A 23,835-nucleotide genomic window follows, 5' to 3' on the forward strand; every position below is an offset into this window, starting at 1 on the left:
GAACGTATGTTTGTACCAATGTCCCGCCAGATAGCGCCCTATTCGATGAAATTTTCCTTCCATTGAAATCGTATTCAGAGGTCCAAGCAAAAATAAAATTCCCGAATAAAACTTCAAAATGGCGCGACTGCTGAGTGTAAACACCCAGTTTTGATATTAGTGGAGTGTAGGAGCTGAGTAATATTCCCAAAAACGATTGGCTGTAGTCCAGATATTTTGTACAAACGGTGTAAGGAAAAAATTCAAACTGGATGTTCACTACTGTATCCACGATCGCTCATTCTATACCAGGTAAACGTCGTCTATACAATGTTTGACGCTCTCCATGCTTTTCCTAACATAGTTTCTCTAACTTGTATGAGAAATACATAAAATACGTTTCAGCCAAAATTATGTGCGTCTGCTTTCGCCGTCCGTTTCGTTTCAATTTGATACGTTTTAAAGTATAATCGTTTGATTTTTCGAAATGAGCACATTCGTCGTATGTTATAAGTCTTTATTTGTTTTAAAAGGATGCTTATATTTATCCCAAGACTCATAAAGTAATTTATCCTTTATATATAGCTTGTTATAAATTCTTTTATACGTATTTATAACCTACTCTAATCAAATTATTTATTTCCGTAAAACTTCGACGACATAACATAAAGTCAATAATCGTACAATAACAATATTGTTTCTTTCTGTATGCTGTTAGATACCATACAATGTTGTATTGTTTATAAAATATAATCTTATCAATTGATATTTGAAAGATATTTCCTTTGATAACTTATATTAATTTGAGCATGTTATCGTATCAGTTTATATCAATAGAAAAGTGAATTTAATTTGTAACAAATCTAATTTACTTAGGTTATACTTGAATAAATTTGTAAGATATAAAACTTTATAAGTTTCTGTTCTTCATACATATTCATTGCGTCATATATGATAAAGTCTGTGAAGTTATATCAGTATAGCAGTAAGAATTATACGACTGTAAAGAAATATTTATATATTTTATATTTGTTCTAAGGGACTCGTTGTTACTTGATTTACAGAATTTGATAAGCGAGTTAATTAAGTCTTTTATAATTACAGGGAGTGATCAAAGCAAAATGGCGCAGAAGTGCGGTTCTATTCACATAGGGTAAGTCAAAATGTTGACAATTTTCAAAGAATGATATATTTTAAGTCTCTTCAAATAATTATATTTTATACAATATGATTTTCCTTGTAAGTTCTTAAAGCAGCGTATATCGAGATCTCTCAAAAGGTTAATAATTGTTCTTCAATAAATATTATGTTTTTCATACTATAATAATATTAACAACTCATAAGAAATTTGTTGTTTACTGAAACATACTGGATATGTTATCGAACGAGATGTTATCTATTATATATTGTTTTTAACTAGCAAACGATTTTATTGACAAAATATTGTACGCAAAGTTGTTCGTATTACCTGTAATTGAGGTTATAAGTCAAAATCTCTCCGTCTGTGTGTGTGTGTGTGTGTGTGTGTACACACACACACACACACACACACACAACAGTTCATTTCAAAAGCATGCGATAATATTAAGTGATATAATATCTACTAAAATGTATCAGCTGTCAGCATGGTCAAGTACGTTTTATGACTAAGTACACGTACACTCGATAATTCTAATAATTAGTTCTAATATCTACATCACGATGTATTTTTCGAACAGTCACATTTGTACTTGATATAGTGATTATATTTTTGCAACCGTATCGAAACGTGCAGCGATAATGATCGATAATGGAGATCTAAAATGTTTTATCGATCTTTGCTATCTACACCCGACAAGATGGCTAAGCTAAAACATTTTGTGCACTTGAAAACGTTCGATTGGAAACGAAAACAAAAAGAAAAAAGTCTGAATAGTAACAAGGACAAAAAACACACAGATTGAATAAAGTTTTAGAAGGATACGACTGAGTAAATCATTAGTTATTTTTTGTAAGATTCCACGAAGATCGATCGACCGAAATAAGGATGTTTGCTACGCGGCAAGTAATTCGTCGTTCGACAATGTTGGTAATATTTGGTAATATTTCTTTACGCCGTCGCTGTTTTATTGCGACATTGTGCAAGAAACGTTTCGTTATCGTAATCGTCGTGGACTTTTACCTTAGTGGCAGCAGGTCTTTTTCTTGAAAATACTTTTCCACACCTGGCCGAATCGTTTCGATCTGGTAAACTCGGTTGACCTTCAGTACCAAGAAACCATCCAACGTTGTGAAATTGATATTTTTGTTTTTATTCGATACGGATATAGAAAAAAAGATCGCGAACCAAAAGAAAGACTAAGCGAAAGAAGAAGAAGAAGAAGAAGAACGCGCGATAGTCGATAGATTCGTCCGAACGTTAAAGCGCTATAAACGTAGAGCCGATAATTTCGTAGGATCGTGTCGGGTAGGAGAAAAAGAAAAGGTAGTCGGGGGAATACGTAAAAGAAAAGAAGTGTGCGAGGAGGGGTCATCGTTACGGAGAGAGAAGGCGCGTTCGTTCCGTTGCTACCACCAGGAGGGACGAAGGCATCCCGGTTAAAAGTCGTGCTTTATACGGTGGCTGTTCCGCTCTCTGGTGGGAGAAGTGATAGTCCTTACCGGGGTATACCACGGCGGCACATTATACGGCTATGGTGGAATCAGTCACTGGCGAGTTGTGGGTGGTGACTAGTCGACGACCCATCCGTCCCTCGATCTCTCGCTCGATCTCTCGGTAGATCTCTCGGTAGATCTCCGATAGATCTCGGTAGATTCCTCGTCCGTCCGTTCTTACGTATTAGTGCTTCTTCCGCGTTTCCTCCTCGTTGTCGTTGCTATCCGAATGTACGTCGCGTTCTTAGTTCGGTCGCGATCGAAGCGATCGATGTAGCGATCGATCCGGGCGAATGCTCTGGACGAAATCATCTCCAACGTGTTCGGTGGTATTCGTCGTCGCTTACGATGCCTCGTGCCAAGTTTAAACGACGCGCGTCTCGCGCCCTCGTCTAAGTAGATTCGGGATTTACGATTCCAACGGAAAACTCAAATTCCATCGACGCGAAAGTTTCTCCTCTTCTCTCTCTCTCTCTCTCTCTCTCTCACTCACTCACTCACTCACGCTTTCTCATTCTCCTTATTCCACTCTTGCTCTTTCTCCATCTCTTTTTCTCTTCCCCCTCTTTCTTGTCGTACCTTCTTCGATATAAACATTTGGAGGAGCTTTGCATTGGCTCGACGGTGAAACGACAGATCTTTGGTGAGCTTCCCTCGTGAGTTCGTTGAAAGTGGTTATAGAATGAAGTGGTGGAAGAATAGCTGTTATAAGCTCGGACGTAATTCGCCAGGAGTTTCGAACCAGGAGTAAAGAAGAGCTTTGGAATTCTACACGATTGTTTTCTGACGAATATCGTTAAGCATCGTTTAAAATCGAATCGTTGATATTATCTTGCGAAAGTGACTGAATATTAGGCGTTTCGAAATCGGCATCAAAATTGTCAGTGTCGAAAGCGACTCAACGTTGTTGCGCGAATCGATCTGGATCGACGAACGTTCTTTTCAAGCAAATTCATATTTTTCTAAAACCGTTGATACGAAACCGACCATGAAATATTTGCAAAACAAGGACGATAGTTGCGAATCGAATATGAAAAAAGTGTTCGTAGCATAGAAAGATTTACGCCTAAAAATCGGCACTAGCTATTCGCTGGAAATGGAGGAAATTCATGCAATATCGGCCGTAAGCCACAGTGCGCAATAATGAGAATCATCGCAGCCGAGGTCGAAAGGTCGCAACGATAATATCGAGTTGAAGTAAAAGCAGCCTTCTCTGAGAGAGAATCCTCGTTTTATTTAATAAAAAAAAAAGAAAAAATTGTTTTGTCCTTGAAGATCCTTGGAAAGAGATATAACGCTCCAAGTATTTGAACGATTAATGTATCATTTGAATTCGACTTGGGAAGGGCAAAGAATACACCGGTCGAAGATTGGAAAGCAAAGTTTGAAGCACGAAGATATCGGCAGCCGTTCATACGGCAAATCGAAAGATTTCTCGGAAAGGGAAGGAATCCGAGTTAGCTGGCGCTTTGATATTACGACTTCCTGCGGAGCACCCTTCGGCCGTCGCGTAGATATCGCGAAACTCCTATCGAGAGAACGCACGCGCGTGTGTTCTCGAGCGTGTAACAGGTGTCCAGTGCGCCAGCAAACGTATGTGGGATATAACTTTGCAAAGTCCGTATTGATCTAACCGAAGAGTCATAATAGAATCGGCATCGGAGAAGGAACGATATGTCCTCGTGAAGAGGGGGATAATCGCAATAAGATGAGTTAATGATAAGGAAATCGTTGGAGGGTCTTTGGATCGTCGAAATCGTGGAAGACAGGCCGTCAAAATAGAATATCCCGGTGGCAGTGGTATGTACGGGGGTGGTACGGGAGGTGCGGGGTATGGGGTCGGTTTGGGCCCGGGACCTGGACCCTCGCACTACGCTCCCTCGGGTTCCGGCGTGAGTTACCAATTGGGCCCACCACCCCCACCGCCGCCAGCCGCTTGCCCCACCGGCGGAAGTCAGCTTCTGTCTTACGGGCCCAACCTATCGCCTCATCACATACAGCAGACGCACGTGGACTCTCAGCAGTCGTCGAAAACACGGAGGTAAATCTTCGTCTCCCACGCGCCTCTAACCATTTTCTCCCTTTTTTCTCCCTTTGCCTCTCCCAGAAGAGAGAAAAAGATGAGTATCGCGTTTCGAGCAAAACCTCTTTCCAGCCACGCTGGATCATCGTCTCGAGATCATCTGCCTCCTCGGAGCACGAAACCGACATCGTCCGTCTACTAAAATCGCTTTCCCGGGGGATGTTAAAAGTCGGCCCTTTTGATATCAAAGCGGGTTTTAAACTCTTGACGAAAGGATCCCGCGTCTCGTGTACGTATAAACGTGCGGAGAATCGTGGGAAAGGTTGGGACTTTTAAATAGCACGCGGTTTTTGCGGTAAACTGGACATGCACGTTGAATCGATGGACTCCGTCCACGCAGGGAGGGAGAGAGAGAGAGAGAGAGAGAGAGTTCGCTTTAAGAAAATTTATCCTTTTATTTATTGCGAAGATCGGTACGTCGAAAGTGACGATGAACGTGAGACAGGGACAAATTACGTATGGCACGAATTACGTAGAACGAATTACGTATATTGATGATTATGAAGTATCTCGGTAATTACGCGGTACGCACGTTAACGGACAAGCAATTGTCGCTTTAATAAGAATAGTGAGAACAGGCATTGTGATTGTCGTGAGAAAGAATCGAAGTACGATTAAAATTTAAAAAGCGGTTTAAGATCTTTACGTAAAATTTGGCGGGCGCGAGTACGCGAAATAGCTGCATAATGCAGGCGTGCGTTCGTGCATTTATAAAAATCATTTATTAAGAGGCACGAGAAAAATGCGATGTTAAGGTTTATCCGTAAAGGTTTCGTCCACAGGCACGATTTCTTCTTGAATCGTCAAAGATCTATTCCGTAGCGATCATTGAAAGAACTCGAGGCTGAGTTCTTCGCCTCGAACAATCTAGTTATCGAGAGTCGTGACCGAAGTACTTACGATTGCTTATTGAAATTGAGAGGCTTGCGGTGTACTTACGGATTCGCCTTTCGCTCGGACCGTCGACAAGCGGAAGAAATTTGCGGATCGTTTCGAAGATTACTTATGCCGATTCACCTTATTGTGACTTATTTGTGCCGATTGTATTTTAACCTTAATCTACCCCGAGTAATTCCGTATTCTACAAGATGCAATAAAAAGTAATCATTTTATGAATCTATTTTGCAAACAAGCTCGCAAAGTTTTCGAGACCGCTTTTACGATGAAATCGAGGAAACTCGTTAAAACTTTTCTACGTCGCGATTCTAAAGCACCGTGCTGGTTTATCGATGTGCAATGAAAATTCTTCTTTCGCGACGATTATTTCCAAATTTCCAAGAAATTTTTCGATTCCTCATTAATACGTTATCGTACCTATCGCATATTATCGGGATTCAAATATTCCGAAGAAAAGGCAACGATACGCGGAACGCACATGTTCCGTGTCCGCGTGAAAAATACAGGAGTCGGCCGTGAATCTAGATAGCTCTATTATCGTCGAGCTTGTCGTAAAAAAGACTGCGAATTCTCGTCAAGCCAATCCGATCCTTCCGCGCGCCTCAAAAGCACGAGAACGGTGAATCGATAACGAGAAGTATCCTTGCATAAACTGAATATTTATTAACCGTTAAATAAAAAAAAAAAAAAAGCAACAAGTTCTCACGTCGCGTTTTCAGATTACGCTTTACGTTAAAAACATTTTATACGAAAGTATACGTATTCGAGCAAGAGATTATTATTAACTTACGGTGTGCAATCATCGCTGTTTGACAAACATACGTTTTTGTTGTTGCAAAGTCAGCAACTTTTTATTTACATTAACAAGTAGATTATAATCAAGAAATACAATTGCGATTTCATTGTAAAATACGTACTTACGCTTTCTTCGCGCGTAAAACGCGATTCCCCGTTGAAAGGAGGAAAAAAAGAAAAAGAAGAAAAAACAAGCGGACGAAGGAAGAAAAAAAAGGAGGAACTTCCTCGGCGACCTTGAAGAAAAAGATACTCTGGCGTAAGCCATTGAAACGACGATAACGATAATCTTCTCGAAAATATAACAAAGCGGGTACAAAGTTGACGTTATCGTGAAATGCATACAACAGAATTGCGGTGCGCGGTCACGCGCGACGATAATAAATTGAGATCACAAGAAAAATACATATATGCGCGAAGAAATAGTTATGACGGCGCAGCTCGTATATTATTACGTACGGTACGGTACGGTACGTAAGTACGTATGTATGCATGTACAAGAGTGACCGTATTACGTAGGAAGAAACGAGAGCACGTACAATACCCGAGAGATTACATTTATCAGCGAATATTTCATTGGCCTCGCTGATCGCTGATTTCATTTATCGTCTACTTATAACGAACCAACGCGTGCTTCAAACTCCGTTCGTTACGTTTTTTAAAGTCTCGTTAAGTCTTTCTAAAGATGACTTTAGAAGCGATCGACGTTGATGCAGACGGATCTTTGAAAAGAAAGTAAAAAAGTAAGAAAAAAAAAAAGGTAGTAAAACGATCGATATCTAATCGTACAATTGCGAGTGTCAAGCCGTCGTACAACTACGTTATGAAACGATAATGAAATAATCGGAGTGACGGAATGAAAAGTTGACGTTTAATAAAGTGCATCGCGTCTGGTCTCGTTTGCGGCTCGTCGCGTCTAACAAGCCGCAAAATACACAAGAAGGAAGATTAAGGGTAGCCAGGGTGTCTAATACGATGAGTTTACACGGGTCGTTCTACTCTCTACCACGTGCATCGAACGTGCGAGCACGAAACAAAACCCACTCGTCGAGGAATTCGTCACGTAGCAGAGATTTGTGATCGTTCACGCATTTACGCGCCGATTACCGCGACCTTGTTGCGTAATCCGCCGTGTAAAACCCAAAAATCCAAAATACTCGTTTACCCATACGCTTTATCTACGTCCGTTCCTCTTTGTCGTCTTGTCGTTACGTCGGGAAAAGATCTCTTCTCCGTTTACGGAGAGATTCTGCTACTTTGGACGGACTATATAATTTTCTTGTAAGCGAAGATAGAAAATAATTTGAGATTTAATGAAGTCTAACTTTCTTCGATCGTGTTTCCGTTTCCCGCAAATGCGGGAATGCATCCGCAAGATGCAATTTCTCGCGGATATATTTAAAAATCGTAGCTCTGTACCCAACTTTTGTTTGTGCTTTTTTTTTCTTCTTTCTTTTCCTTTTTCTTTCCTTTTTTTCTTTCTACATGGATGTTGAACATTTAAAAAGCAGGCTATATTATTTGTTTACATCGAGATGCCCGACGTTCGTGACAACTGGCTCGAAGTGGGAATTTCCAAGTCGGAGTAGCCTTCTTTCTAAGCAGCGATCGCGATCGCGATATCGTCTCTTTTTACATTCTCTTCGGGAAGTCCTATGTAAATCGTGTGTTTGCTCTCTCCATCATCTCCACGCGGTACATTTATACAGTACAATTATCGTCGGTAGGCATACCTACGCACTGTACGTAGCTTTGCGAGTGTTTTGATTTCTGCACGTTAACAACTCACTGCGAAGCGTTAATTATATTATAACGACTAATTAAAGAGAGCACGGGTGATTTCTGGTGCATTAACCTGTAAAAATGTAAATCGCAATGATAAAGATATATTTATTTCACGCGATCGCTGCGGCCGCGAGCGTCTATGTAAAATAAGTGGCATTCCGCGAGTGGAAGGAATCGTTGAACTGGATGGATCAAAATGGAAAGTATGTTTTCTTTTTTGTCTTTTTTTTTTCGGTTTGATACGGCTCCGACCACGTCGTCGAATTATCTTCCTTTTAATGAATCTTCCATTAGTAACGCCTCATACACTCGTCTGATATTAAATCCATATTTAGGTCATACGCGTGCGACACGGACTCTTAACTTACAATTGTGCGTTTCATCGCGAGCATAAATAAAACGAGGTAATGCGCGCGCTATTCGCCGCTGATATCCAAACGAAACCGCCAAAGAATTTTCCTTCCCTTCTTTCGTCTCTAACGAATCGCATTTATCTCAGATCGTTCGAAGCATAAAGCGAGACGACGATGATTCGTGTAAAACAAAATTTTTTATTAGTTCGGAAGAGCTCGCAAAGAAAATGTCATTAATAAGTAAGAAAAGGGTCTCGTTAGAGGGCGCATAAGATTACGCGGTTGTAAACGTAATTAGATGGATTTCTTGCTTCCTCTTCCTCGTATCCTTAGTCGCGTGACTTTCCGCTCGAAGCTAGGTTACACACGCCCTGAGCAATAAAGGTTTTCTCAGGCGTGAAAACGGCCAGGTCTCCCGATTGGTTCCGTTCCTAGGGTCGCGCGCGTCTTTCAGCTCGCAAGAAACACTCGCCACTCTTCCTTTTCTTCCTTCGCATCTCTTTTATCGGGATCAATTACGAGTTTAAAGCTTTTCTAGTCTGGGGTCGACACTTGAACGACAACTATCGCGAGAATGGCAATTATCGTCGATATACCGTTCCTCTTCTACTTCTTTAGGATAGTTTCGTACGGAAGGAAAATGGGACGATTACGACGTTAACACGAAGGCGAAGAATTCGAAGAAATGTGATAAATCTCGTCTTTCGAGAGATCCCTCGCGAGTCGTAGAAGATTGTTAGGAGGCGACGGCGATCGAGGATCGATCGAGGAGCGATCGTGGAGGCGGTGACCAATAAGAGATCGTCGGGGGGAAGAGAGAGAGGAGAGAGAGAGAGAGAGAGAGAGCGGAGAGAGAGAAGCGGTTCTCTCGCGCGAGCCGCTCTCGAGACCGATGGACCGCCCCTTCTCCGAACCGCCAATCCCCATGCTCTGATCTTGCTTTAATATGCGACACTGTATACACCGCGAGAGTATCATCGTCACCCCTGACCAGGCTAATGAAAAGAAAAGCAACGAACGGCCAAGAGTCGTCGTCATCGTGCTTAGACGTTAGATTAGCAATCGGCGCCGTCATTCCATCGACTCGGAACGCGTTCTACCGTCGCTTCGCTTCAACGGACCCCACGGGCGAGCTCTGCTAAAATACGATGATTCGTTGCATAATTATATAGTTAAATGCTACTTGAAATAACTGGACGTTCAAGGACGCGTGTCGTAACGCTCGCGACGACACTTTATAAGCGACGAACTAAGAATCGAGTTCTCTCGACTTCTCCGCATCGTACTCGCATTTTTTTTTCTTTTTCTTTCATTTCTACTTGAACTTTTAACGAGCGCTAAAGCGCATTTAAGTCGAGAAAACATTTGTATCGCGCGATTCTGTACGCGAAGGCGTTACGCTATTGGCGTTTTTTGCCTATCGCTCGTATTGAAACGTTTCAATTATTCCCGCCGAAGAAATCGATGAGATTCCGCGCGAGGAGGAACAGCTTTCTGAAAAATACCGCGCATTTCGTAGGTACACTGGGTAGATGCTCGTTCTCCTGTTCTCGAAAGGCAGCAGGACGGAGTAGCATGTATGTATGTATGTACGTGCGTATGTACGTGCAAGTGTCCCAAACGACTACAGGAAGAGAAGGTAGATGTAACACACGTGGACGTAAAGGAATGGCGAACGCAAATGTACGAGGACGAGCGTGGACAACGGTTACAAAGAGGAAGAGAAGGAATAGAGGGGTCAAGTCGTGACTCTCGAGTCGAATGGAAAAATGCAAAAAGGCGCCACCGTAACTTGGACACGGCGTGCCACATCACGTGGCATTCTCTCTCTCTCTCTCCCCTCCCTCTCTCACTCGTATTTTGAAAATATTCTTAATTGTTGATCTCCGAAGAACGGAGTAAGTATTACTACGAGACAGGTATTGTCCCGTATTTATAAAAATTGTTTACGTGAAATTATTTACCGATCGACTAATTAAACTCGAAATATTCTCATTCGATGAAACGCTCGGAACCGTTTAAACTCGGTCGTTAATCTCTTTCTTAATGCCGAACCGTCGCGTCGGGTCATTTACAGGCACGTCCACCGAGTATATCGCCGAGTGGCGTAAGCCTTAAGAGATAATTAGAAGGCCTAATTACCGGCGGTAAAAGCGTGCGTTTGTCTCGTGTGAGATCAGCGTTACCGCCCACTAAGCGGACCAACTATGCTATGCCGACATTTGGAATCTGCTTGTCGAAAGAAATACAAAAAAGCGATCGTTTAACTCTTCGTTTCGTAAGTACGTTCGTACGTACGGCGAAACATGAAACAACGTGGCACAACAGTACGCCTTTAGCCTCGAAGTCTTTACAATGAGAGAGTCGGCTTAGACGCACGCGAGATAAAGATCTAATACTTAGTTTCCCACGGCTTTTGTTTGGATATATAGAAATTCACGAAAGAAGGAGCCGAAAGCAGGAGAAATGGAGCAACTCTGGTAAACGAAGAAGGTGCTCTTTTCTTATCCTCGAAGAAGTACGACGGTACGTCTAAAGATCGACCAAATTTTCCACGAAATCGTTCAATGTCAAGGACCGAACGACCGTAATCCGCTATCGTGCCGGCGCTTACTTTGGAAGAATCTTATTTCGAAGGTCGCAAACTTGATCGTCGCCGTCGTCGATCGTAAATAAAATAAGGACTGCCAGTCAGCGTCCTTTCGATACGCTACCAAATCCATTTCGGTTGTTGTATAGTCGAATTATGAATCGACGTCGATCCTGTGAACTCGTTCTCCGAGTCTTGTAATAGGCCATCGACGTCATGGTTTATTGCGATCGCTGATTTAGTGTCGTGCAGGGTCAATATTCTCGTATCTGCGTTTGTCTGCCGCTGCTTTCGTTTGTCTTTTTCAAATGAAATTTTTCATAGTTTGTATGGTTTACGACGCAAACCACCGGCGCTCACGAAGATAATATCTATTCTCTAAAGGTCACGTTGAGTAATTGGTAAATGATAAACGATAATTGATATTTCTCTTTAGGAAAGTAGTATTTCGCGAGGAGAGGTAAAAGTTTGGCGACTCGACGAACTCGAGTCATTGATGTTTGATCGTTCGAATTTCGTGCTGGATCCAAGTTGGAGCACGAGCATCTTCTTTCCGTCGGACGATGCATACGCGATGCAAAAACGTCTCGCATAACGACACGGGCCATCTTATAACTCGGCGCGTACGTGATATGAAGCCGGTTTTCGTATTCACCGTATGATTTATTACCTAAAATCCGGATAAGGTACGCGTTCGCGATTTCGTTATTTCGAGATACAAAGAACGTTTTACAAAGTTACAACAGGAGGAGGAGAAGGAAGAAGAAGAAGAAGAAGAGCGATTTACTTGTAGGTGCCGAGAATAAAATGATAGAGGAGCGAGTTTTTAACGCTTACCTTCCGTGCTCCTCGTTACACGGGTCGTTTCTAAAACCTTCTGGAAGGTGCCGCAATTGGAGCACCGCGTTGAACCTGCTTTGAAGCTTAAACTTTCTCTTCGATTCGAAGGCGCGGATTATAATGCCACGTTCTGGAATTGGGTAGCAAGATATAAATGCCAGGGCTAACGAGCAGTACGATGGAAGAAAAGGGAAGAAAGTGCCATAACTCTGCGAACTTTTCATCCGTATTCGATCGACCGATGCTATGGACGAAAGAAACTTGCCGTCGAGTCGTCTTCTTTCTCACGAAAGATTCATACGTATCTGTTAAGTCGACATAATACCGCGGGGCGCATCATTATGTACTCCATAAGTCTCCGGGTACATCTCTCTCTCTCTCTCTCTCTCTCTCTCTCTCTTCCCTTCGCATAAGGGACTAAGAAAAAGAGGAGAAAAGTACGTTGGAGGGCTGCAGAGAAGAAGAAGGAGAAGAAGGAGAAGGAGAAGAAGAAGAAGAAGAAGGAGAAGATAGAGTAGGAGAGCGAAGGGAGGACCGGTGGGTACGGAGGTACCCGGATACACTCGCTGCGGGCCCTACACCCCCACTTTCCTCGTCTACCGGGTCCTCCGGAGTTCTCCACGGTATGAGAAAGGTGAAGAGAGGGAGGCACCGCTTCACCGCATGGCGCGTTCACCACAGCGAGAGAAAGAGCACGATGGCGGGTGGAGGGGGTAAAAATAAAAGTGGTAGGGATAGGAGGGCGCACCGGTAAGGGGATATCTTGCTTTTTCGCTCAGGGTCAGAACCGTACATCACCCGCGCGCACCGGTGCAATAGACTGACGATCGGCCGGATTTCTATGAGCTCTCCAACTCGCTCTATCTATCTCTCTTTCTCGCCAGGCCGAACGAGAGCATAATTTTCTAGCGAGCGGTTAATACCGGCGTCGGTAGAACGAACACGAGCTTCGATACCGATAATGAGACGGCGGTGACGGATTTACGGTGCCCTCTTTTGCGCTCCGAGTCCATCACCTCTCTCTCTCTCTCTCTTTTCTGATATCTTTCCACGTATTGTAGCGAGCGACCCTTATGGGCTTTGCCATATTCTTCCGGGTGTAAGCGGTAACGAGGTCTTGAACGTCGAATAAGCTTCAGCATCGCTATCGAATCGGCGATGTCGCAGGAAGGAAGGAAAAAGTGGGACGAACCGAATTATTTCGCTCCAATTCTTCTCGCGTTTCTTCGATTACGGCCCGATGTGCCGAGAAAAAGAGAGAAAGAAAAGGTAAAGAAACTTTCCTTCGCAGATGCGAGAAATTCTCTCGACGATTTTTTTAATTTTTGATTAATAAACTTTATGGATTCGCATGCCGCGAATACTTTGATTTATTTTCGATAGATACTTTTACGAGGAGTAGTACACTTCTCGCGATTCGTAATCGCACGAACGTTTCATCGATGTCTCGGGCCAACGTTAAAGGAAACGTAAGATTCGAAGGAATCTCGGCAGCATAGGGATAGGATTCGAAGTGGAAGAAATTAATTGGTAATTTGTCGAGGATCGTGTAGGATAGGACACCATGCGTCGAATTTTGATCGTGGTGTTACTGTTAGGTGATCCAGATTTGGTGGAGTAGAGCAGAAGGCCAATTTTGGATCGGGCAGTTCGCGTTTGGTAATCCGGAAGCTATTATAGTATCGCGCGTCGATGACGCGACATCTATTCGCGCGACTATTCCTTCCTTTTTTGCGAACTAGCTTTTCTCCTTCGTCTCCTCGTCGAACGGTATAATAATTTATCGTTCAACCACGCATCTCGACGTCCAACGCTCGCACACGCGCGCGCACGGAGGTATCTCGTAAAAAGTATCTACGCTCGCGACTCGCGTATCGAGAATTAAATTCGTCCATGTCCGCGCATACGTATTCCTTGTTAAAAAGTTTCCCCGTGTTTTTTATCCTTGTGTTTGCGTGTGCGTTTGAATTTCTAATAATATTTCTACCGTCGGGCGCGTTGCGCACATATGTGCGCGCGCGTCTGTGTATACATATACGCGTTATTGGCGCGATCCGTGTTGCTTCCTGCAAAGAAGAAAGAAAAAGAATCGAATAAAATGCGCGCCATCGGTATCCTCGATGGAAAAGCGAAATTTAATCGGGCATTTCCTTCCCTTGGTGTTTCAGGTCGGACGAGGATGATACTAGTGGATGTAAATATAGAAGACTGGAGGACGACAATGTGCAGGACAAGGAGAGGTTTGCGAGGTGAGTATCAGGCTCGAGAAGATTCGGTAGACTCGTTAAAATGTTGTTGCCCTTCGTGCCGGAGATTCCTCCTCGAAGCGGGAAAGGTATCTTATACGCATATATCGAATCTTGTTCGGTTTTTCGTCGCGTGTAAGGGACCGCGAGAGTAGCGTGGACACCTTTCTGGTAGCCGCTCCCGACATTGTTAATTCGTCTCACGAAATCGTGGCCCCAATATGTTCTACCGGTACACCCTGTACATGCCTCCTCAAGTACCAAGATACATACATACCTACATGATACCTACCAATGTGAGCCGATAGCGGAATGGGAAGCCCTCGAGGCTGCTCCAGCGTGGGAACATGAGGTACTTATACGCGCACCGTCCTTTAACTTCGTCCACACCGCGCTCTATCTCGATTCCATTCTTCTTCACCTCTTTGCTCCTATCTATCTCGGTGATATTAAAACTTTGCTTTGCCGCTAAATTCACTCTTCTCTAATCTACGGGGTATCCTTTTATTTTCAACGAAATGGAGAGAGAAAGAGAGAGAGAGGAGCGCGCACGAGAGGAGAGAGAAAGGATATATTATTCTACAATTTTTCTCGTCTCGATCGCGTGCGGCTGGGTGGAGTCGCTTTCTGTAAGCAATCTCTACTGTCATTTTGCAGATACACAAACACGCATACATCGTGTTATCGAAAAGAGGATGGAAAAAGAAAAAGCAAAAGAAAAAGAAAAAATGATAAAAAAAAGAAAAGAAACAAGAAAGGAAAAAGATTCATGGCTCGAGCGATCCGCAACGACTCTGATGTCGCGCGCGCGAATAAGCGAGCGAGCGGCCGCGCTCAAGAACCTCACTTTTAAGTTAATAACGCAATTACTGCCTCCCGCCGCAAGGCGCCCGACTCTTCTCCTCCTCCTCTTCCTCCTCCTCTTCTTTTCCTCTTTATACTTCTCCGCTCTATCTTTTCTCTCCCTCTTCCTCAGCCACGTCTTTTCCTCTCTCGGCCGAGGTCCACGGTCGTATTTTCTTCTCGACCTCGGCATTAATACAGAAAGCCTGCATTTTCGGTGGCGCGCGATTACGAGTCTCGCGATAAACCGCGGAATAAATTTGTTTGTCGTTCTACTTCGTCTAAAGTAAGGGAAAGAAGAAAGTCTACTCGATAGACTTGGTCAGAATTTTGTGGGGGTAATACGCGTTATTACGACTCGGTGCATATTTATCGGCCGAAAGAGAGGGAGAGAGATGCCGTGGAGCACGAACGGAGAAGAGAAGGCGAGTGCTTCGACGAAGAACGAATACGATCGTTGTCGCTTAAATCATTTTCAAACGAAGATGTTATAATCGCGCGTGAGACGGCAGCATGGCGCGCCATAAATTTTGCTCGGCAACGTATTTACTGCCTTTGGGGCGGTAATCGAGAAGGAGGAAGGCGGACGTACGCTACGGGACAAAAGTTAACAAACCTATAGGCGATATTTCGTCTTTTATTTTAATCCATCGTAAGAAAACGTTCGACCTAACTTACCTCTTATCGAATCGATATTTATTTGACGAATAACGTAATCGTTTCGTTCGTGGATCTACGAACTCGAGAGATTACAAACAATCGCGATAACGAATATCGGCGTTATTTCGAGGTACGAGCTATCGAAAAGTTTCTCGCGATAAGATCGTGCGCGTTGAGGCTAGCCTCCGTTGCTTGCTTTAGAGGGGAAAGAAAAGGAAAGGAAAAAAAAACGAAAAGAAAGGAAAGGAAAGGAAAAAAAAAGAGGGAATAAATAAGAAACGATAGTGTCGTCGAGAGAGGGCCAAAAAAGAAGGATAAACTTGTACCGAAAGAGGTAGATAAGGATCTCGGACAAGACGGCATTCGCACGGTATCGTTTGGTGCTCGCGCGATTATCGGTACACCCCGTATAGTCAATCCGCTTGCCCGGACCTACGAAGCGAGCGAGCAACTTCGGAGCGTCTGACCTCTGACCCAGGAGTTCTCCGTCCTCCTCCTTGGATCGCGTTCCTTCTCTCCTCTTCCTCCTCCACCTCCTCCTCCCTTTTGCCCTTCCATAGCTCGCAACCTCCATCGCGCTGGACCGTACGTAGCCTGCTTTATACTTGCGCTTTAAGCGCCGTGGCCTCTTTTAAATAGCGCTGCCCTCTAACAGAGAGAAAGAGATAGATAGATAGATATTTATTCTTATGTCCGTGAGAGAAAGAGAGAATGAAATCGAAGAAAGGAACAACGGAACGGTGATGTCGACGAGCGTTACGGATTCACGTGAACCTCCCGACGAGAGATCTTCTCTCTTGCGCGTATTCGCTCGCCCATCGTGGACCTTCCACGTTATGTGTCTTTGAACACTCCCGGATGTTCTCGCTCCTAGATCCTTATCCTTTCCTTTTTATTTTCATTTATATTCTTCTCTCTGTCCGTAGAAAGTTTTTCTTAAGAGATCGAACCACGATAATATCCTTTAACATCGACTGGAACGTTAATCCTTTTTGATTTTCCTCGTCGTTGTCGCCGTCGTCGGCGTCGCCGTCGCCGTCGCCGTCGCCGTCGCCGTCGCCGTTCCGGGGAATCGATCTCTTCACGCGCACGCACAACCACGAGCACCCACGCAAACTTTCTTCGCGAAAATAATCGCGAATTAAATGGCAACACGCGTGGAACGATTACTCGGCGACAATCGTTATCGAGATCGATCTACGTTCGTTTCATGCAGGGGAAACTTAGCTCGGCAGTCAATTTAGACTAGAATTTGGTTCGTAGTTTCTATGCTCGTCGTGGTAAAGAATAACAGGGTAGAATCTCGCCGAATTCGAATGCTTTACAAACTACGTGTACTATAGCCGTTCCACGAGAATTTATTGGCCCAATCGATCTCGGACGCACGTACATACGTATATGATCGTTTTGGAAAATAGATTTCTCGATCGCGTTCTCTCCTACGTTCGAATCTGCTCTAGCGCGTTAATATTTCGGTAAGTATGCACGTAAAGTATTTCCTCGAGCTATGCAATTACCTTGGTTTTTTCTTGCAACTTACTGCAGGGAGAATCATTGCGAGATAGAAAGGCGGCGGCGGAACAAGATGACCGCCTACATCACCGAACTCTCGGACATGGTACCAACCTGCTCGGCCCTTGCGAGGAAGCCGGACAAACTGACGATACTTAGGATGGCAGTGGCACATATGAAAGCTCTCAGAGGTGAGTCCGATCTTCGTTTACATTTATCATTTATTTCGATAGTATTTCATTCTAAAAGGCAAGTGCTCTCATGCGCGTTTAATAAATGTTAAAGTTTAACATTTTGCTCACGCGCGGGCTCGCGCGCGCGATATTATTCACTCCACAAGCGAGATATTATGTATATGTAAAAAGTGTGATGCAACTCATCTCGTGGGACTTGTGACGAAGTCGTTTTTAAAAGTCAATGACCGTAAAGATAGAGAAGAAGGGAGAGTCGTATCGAGCGGAGTCGCATGTATCTATGTAATTTAATCGACGCCTCGTTCGAGCTCGAAGATCGCGTTGCCGAAAGTTATTTCGTTGACCGTGCCGGATAATTCAAACATCAATGGTAACTTAATCGTCACGTTCCGCGTTAAGAACCGAGTACTACTTTGTTCCTTATCGAACTCTTCAACGATTACGGCAACTAATATAGACCTCGAGAAGTTGGAAACCGATTTGCAAGCGGGGCTGCCATTAGAAATTTTATTCCGATCCTTATCCAGTTCATTAAGATGACAAAGTGGAACAGACTAATCCAATTCCGAAGATTTTCTTCCACGGAGAAGCAAACTCCAACCCCAAAGGCAACGACGTAATCGCCGGACTTTGATCCGGGAGAAAAGAAAAAAGAAAACGCAAAAAAAGAAAAAGAAAAGAAGCACGAGAAAGGATGTACGTACGTATTCTCGAGATCGTCGGGAAAGCTGGGGGGAAAAAAAGTCGAGCCTCTTTTTTTCTCTTTCTCTCGGAGGTACCGGAACGAGCGTAACTCACGGATGGTTTCGTCGTCGTACTACGGTCATATCGAATGCAGAAAGCGCGATATATGCTTCCGGTGTAAGAATGGGTGGAGTTGCTCCATCGTCGGCTGTCCCTTTACCTTCGGACACGCATAGGCGTGGTGTGTGCGTGCCGTGATTCCACCTAAGTATTGGTGGTGCGTCGCATTGTTTATAGCCACTTCTCCTCTTTCCCGACAAGAGAACCGCTGAATACAAATTGCTTAACGCAGAGAAAAAGAAAGAGAGACAGAGAGGGGACCTCTCTCCTTTCGTTCCCTATCTTTTTCCTTCTTTCTCTTTACCTGAGCGAGCGAAAGAGAGGGGGAGGAGAAAGAGGGGGGAGAGAGAGAGAGAGAGAGAAAGAGACTATCGCCTCCGGGATGTGTCGACGGTCGTTTACGCCGTCTTCCTCGACCCTCTCCTCTCTTCCTCTCATAACTCCGCTCGATGCACGATGCACTTGGTACATAGATATCTACGAAAGTCGAAGAACGCTTTCGAGCCTTTTCTCTCTCTCTCTCTCTCCTCTCTCTCTCTCTTCTTCTACGTCACCGGTTGCGGATTGTTAACGAGCCGTGTAGCGATAAAAGTCTACCGACGAACGACGACGGTGAAAGAACCGTTCGAAGGCTCGCGCGCGAACGGCTCTCGAACGATTACGTCGATTCGTTTCGATCCAACCTACCAGCTCCTCCTCCTCCTCATCTCTTCATCCGCTCTTATCAATCGCGGTCCCAACGAATTCTTTCGAGGCCTCGCTCGCGAATTCGACGATGGTATATACGCTCGTCGGAGACAAAGAGAAGGAGAGCGTATCTCGGCAAAGAAACCTCAAGGGCGGATAGTAGAGAATCGAATTTTTGTAGAAGAAAGAAAAGAAGAAGATAGCTTTTCGTGTCCGAACCGAAGATGATTCGATGCGAGGGAACGAGCCGGTGGAATCTCCGTGGAAAGAGCCGTAGGCGTCTCGACGCTCGCCACGTGGAAAGTAATGGTAACGAAGGTCACCGGGGGTCTTCCATAGATCTTGTTTGGAAGTCGTTAAAGTACCTCTTCCCGGAATTTCTCCGTATATCGGGGTAAAGATCGCATCGCGAGGCTCTCTCCCCCGTCTCTTTGGATCCCATCCGCTTTGCAATTCCGATCTTGCACCTCGATAGTTACCTCCGCTGGCGAGGTGCCCCGTCCTCGTTTTTGGTACCACCATCGTCTTTTCTCTCTTTCTCTTTCCCTCTCTTTCTCTTTCTCTTTCGCTCGTCTTCTCGCGTACTTCGAAGTACTCCGGCGAGCTTGCCGTCCGATCGGGTTATCGCACCTAAGCCGATAGCCTTAGAATCGATTCGATCTTCTCGAAGAAAGATTCTTTTTTTTTCTCTATTTTTCCAATGGGCCGATGTCCTCGCCATTCGAAAGGTCCAAGATTCGTTTTTATTTTTTACGATCGTTGACTCTCTTTCAGGGACCGGAAACACGGCGACGGACAACGCGTACAAACCATCCTTTTTAACGGATCAGGAGCTGAAACATCTGATCCTGGAAGCCGCCGATGGATTCCTTTTCGTCGTGAGCTGCGACAGCGGTAGAATCATCTACGTTTCCGATTCTGTCGCGCCCGTTCTGAATTATACGCAGAGCGATTGGTACGGGACGAGTCTTTACTCGCAAGTACATCCGGACGATACCGAAAAAGTACGGGAACAGCTAAGCGCCGCGGAACCTCAGCAGGGTGGAAGAGTATTGGATCTCAAGACCGGGACGGTCAAGAGAGAAGGTCAATGTAAGTGAATGCTCGTCGACGGTTAAATTATTCCGACCGATCGATCACGAAGTAACCAACTTTCGGCTAAATCTCTTATCTTATAATCATCGGTATGTATCATCGGATTGTTACAGCGTCGATGAGATTGTGCATGGGCTCGAGAAGGGGGTTCATCTGTCGAATGAAGGTTGGAAATCTACAAACGTCGGGTGACATGGCAGCCGCTCACGGTCTTCATCGTATAAAGCAAAGAAATTCGTTAGGTCCGCCCGCCCGGGATGGACAAAATTACGCTGTAGTTCATTGTACAGGGTACATCAAAAATTGGCCCCCCACCGGTGAGTTCGTCTTCCAATATTTCATCGTAATCGGCGACACGACATAACGGTCGCGACAGCGCGACGTAGCGCCAACTTTCTATTTTAAAGCGAGGGAGACGCGTTGTGCTCGGAGAATATGAACGAACCTACGATTCGTAGAATGCGCCGATACCGAGGACGTATGTTGTACATACCTCCTATAAATTAAGCATCTCTCGGCGATCGCACGGAAAGGACATAAACCGAGGCACGTCGATCCCTCGGAATAAGCAGAATCGTTTTGACCTGACGATATTTCTTTCGAGCGAAGGAAAATAGCAGCCTCTCTCTCTCTCTCTCTCTCTCTCTCTCTCTCTCTCTCTATTGGAAATTAAGTGGAATTTCATATTCACGCTACATTTCCTTGGAATTTCATTGAATTTCATCGTCCGTTCTTTCATTTATTCGTGTTTTGGCAACGCGACCCGATGTTCGTTAGAGTTCCTGATTAAGAGTTTAGATTTGTGTAACATCTTTATGTTACCGATCAGTGGAAGAATCGTTTATTGATTCACGGTTTTACGCTGTAGGTGATTTTGTTCCCCCATGTGTACCAGGTGTGGGTCTAGCTGACAGGGGGCCTGGGGCCGTTCAAACAGGACCCGATGGTGTAGTTACGGACGAAAGCGCATCTACGCATTGCTGCCTCGTCGCCATTGGGCGATTACAGGTTACTAGTACACCAAATACGAACGATTTAGCGGGTTCCAATAGCAATAGCGGTAAGAATATTTGTTTCGTCTCTTTCTTCTCTGCGTCTTTTTTCGACTACGAGGTCCGCGTTACGTTCAGCGATCTATGCTTTTAGAATTTATTTCACGTCACTCTGCGGAAGGTACGTTTACCTTCGTGGACCAAAGAGTCGGTGGAATATTGGGGTATACGCCCTCGGAACTTTTAGGGCATAAATGCTATCAATTCTTTCATCCGGAGGATGAAACCCATATGCGTGAAAGCTTCGAGCAAGGTAACGCGATATCTTTCAACGTTGTACGTACCAAGATTGCACAATACGTGTCTAAACGCAACAATAATTTTTTATTTAGTTTTGAAGCTGAAAGGACAGGTGGTTTCTGTGATGTATAGATTTCGAGCTAAGAATCGTGATTGGGTGTGGTTGAGGACATCGGCTTTTGCGTTTTTAAATCCGTTTAACGACGACGTGGAGTACATCGTTTGCACAAACTCACATGCGAAGTACGATTCTTTTTCTCTCTCTCTCTCTCTCTCTCTCTCTCTCTCTCTCTAATGCGGCGGCTCTAGAAAGTAAATTTATCGAACATCTTTTTAATGATATCCGACGATCAAAGGTCATTCCACTCTGGTAGCGATGGGCAAACGGAAAGCGAAGCTGTACCTGCTTACGGACAACCTGGTTTAGATTACTCCCTTCAGAGACATCCCACCAGGGATCCTATATATCCAGCGCATCACATGATGCAACATCCAGCGGCTGTCGCCGCAGCTGGTAGGAGAAAACTTCTCTACGTACTTTCTATCGGTTACGAACGTCAACTTTTAAAATACACGTTGACGATTTCTAATGCGACGAATATTTTAGGTCCACAGCAACCTAGGCCGTCCAGTACACAAAACGTTTATCAAGGGTACGAGACAACGCAGTCACCTATAGCTTACGGTTCACCTGGTCAACAAAGTACAACTTCTTCTGTATTAAGTAGAATTCAAAAACCTGCGAATACATCTCCGACTCCCGTACAACAAGCATGGGCCATAGGTCGTCAGGTAAGAAACGAGGATTTTGTTAACGAGCCGTTAACGCGAAAACGCTCGTGTATTTAATGAGTTTCTGTTCGAAGAACCAAAATGATACGTTGCGCGTTGACTCGTTGCAGCAACCTGTAACGGAAGGATATCAGTACAGTCAATTAAGTCCGTCAAGGTCACCAAGTGGACCGACGTATACGCAATTAAGTAGCGGTGCTAGAACACCGGCTACGCAATATCACGCAGTCACGACAGTGCCTAATAATCCGGGTATAAATTCACGCTTTCGAGTATTCATAGTTCATTGTTTTAGAGCCTTTCGCTGATTCCCGATATATCGTATTATTCGTAGGTATGTGGGGATGGCAAGGTCAGCAACATCAAACGCCGCAACAAGATGCCGCGCAATCAAATCCACAAGTTGCCGGTCAGACTCAACCACCTCATCCTACGCAAGCTGGTGGTCCTGGCACGCAACCCCAAGAGCTCTCAGATATGTTACAAATGTTACAAGACCAAGGTGGCGCATCCGGATTCGAGGAGTTAAATATGTTTAATACCAATTTTGAGTAGCGACCAAGGACGAAAATTGCTGACACTCTTACATCTTAAAAAACTTAAGGTTCAAATCATTTTTGGATTATTCTAAGCGTCGTAATCCACAGTCTCTTATTTGAGCATTTCGACCTGTGCAAAGTTTATGATCAGCACCTTCTATAGATATATGCTACATGAGCGTTACGTTACTATCGATTGGGCCACCCTAATCGTTAGGTCCTCAGTCGATTAGTTTTGTCCGCATGCATTTCAGATATTACGTTCTTTTGACGATTTTTTCAAATTATGCTCTCGAAATGGTATGAATTGTATAATGCATTCTTAAGATCGGTGGTTATTGTTTAGCAAAAGTGCCATTAGAGAATGCTTGCTCTTATAATGTGTTTTTACCGGATGTTCTAACGGATATGGAAAAAAAACAAAAATTAATCGTTATTAACGCGAACATAATTATACAAAGATATCAAGTGGTTTCGTTCTTCTTTGACGTAATTACGAATTCTATGATTTTAGATAATGCGATTTGCAAGAGCGTGAATCCATTATTTTATAGTCAATATGATCTAATAATTTGCAAAGGAATGATAAACTTTGTGTTTTATTAATTCAGTCTGTATCTGTCTGTCTGTCTGTCTGTCTGTCTCTCTCTCTCTCTCTCTCTCTCTCTCTCTCTCTCTCTCTCTCTCTCTCTCTCAAAGTAGTTTATTATTTTGAAGCTTACAATAGACATTGTGCGATGCGTTCAGAAGAGAGAAGCCTGCTTTACATGGCATATATAAATACATATACACGTGGTATATACGATATGTAACATTTCAAATCTTCTGAAATCACCGATGTCTAACTTTTTATCTGTCCTTGTTCAAAGAGGTAGTGTTATACGATCTTTTTATTCATTAGACGATTATTTCATTTCAAATACCTTACGAATTTTTTTATAGATATGAAATAGGAAATGTGTTATTTGATTATTAAAAAGGTATATTTTTAAAAATAATCAATCGGAAATCTATGCAAACCATGATCATTTTAATTCCAGCTTATCGTTAGGCATATAAGGTTAGCTTAATTATTTTTTAATTTAGGTATTTGTAATTATAAACAGTGCAATCATAAATCGACATTTGACAGAAATTGTTCAAAACTTGACAATGTACAAAATTATGTAACCCACTTTGCTTCTCTGTGCAAAACACCATTTTTAGATATTCTTA

The 23,835-nt window shown here is 43.8% G+C and overlaps 1 protein-coding gene across 8 annotated transcripts; it reads left to right on the forward strand.

Moving 5' to 3' along the window:
• Positions 1-112: 112 nt before the first annotated feature.
• On the forward strand, positions 113-23,210 carry LOC127066030 (aryl hydrocarbon receptor nuclear translocator homolog). Of its 8 annotated transcripts, none has more exons than XM_050999236.1 (13): positions 113-291; positions 1,084-1,132; positions 14,125-14,205; positions 17,251-17,408; positions 19,677-19,994; positions 20,111-20,314; positions 20,866-21,057; positions 21,144-21,302; positions 21,382-21,532; positions 21,646-21,803; positions 21,897-22,081; positions 22,192-22,333; positions 22,416-23,210. In XM_050999236.1, exons 1-13 carry the CDS (start codon positions 252-254, stop codon positions 22,634-22,636), a joined length of 2,058 nt encoding a protein of 685 aa, XP_050855193.1. In that variant the 5' UTR covers positions 113-251; the 3' UTR covers positions 22,637-23,210. The 8 variants fall into 8 exon arrangements, with proteins under 8 accessions (XP_050855193.1, XP_050855192.1, XP_050855190.1 ...); XM_050999235.1 differs by having other exon boundaries at positions 14,125-14,204; positions 17,247-17,408; XM_050999233.1 differs by lacking the exons at positions 113-291; positions 1,084-1,132 and adding an exon at positions 1,576-4,654.
• Positions 23,211-23,835: the final 625 nt, after the last annotated feature.

This window comes from Vespula vulgaris, chromosome 9 (genome assembly GCF_905475345.1).
Source record: "Vespula vulgaris chromosome 9, iyVesVulg1.1, whole genome shotgun sequence".
Taxonomy (NCBI): domain Eukaryota; kingdom Metazoa; phylum Arthropoda; class Insecta; order Hymenoptera; family Vespidae; genus Vespula; species Vespula vulgaris.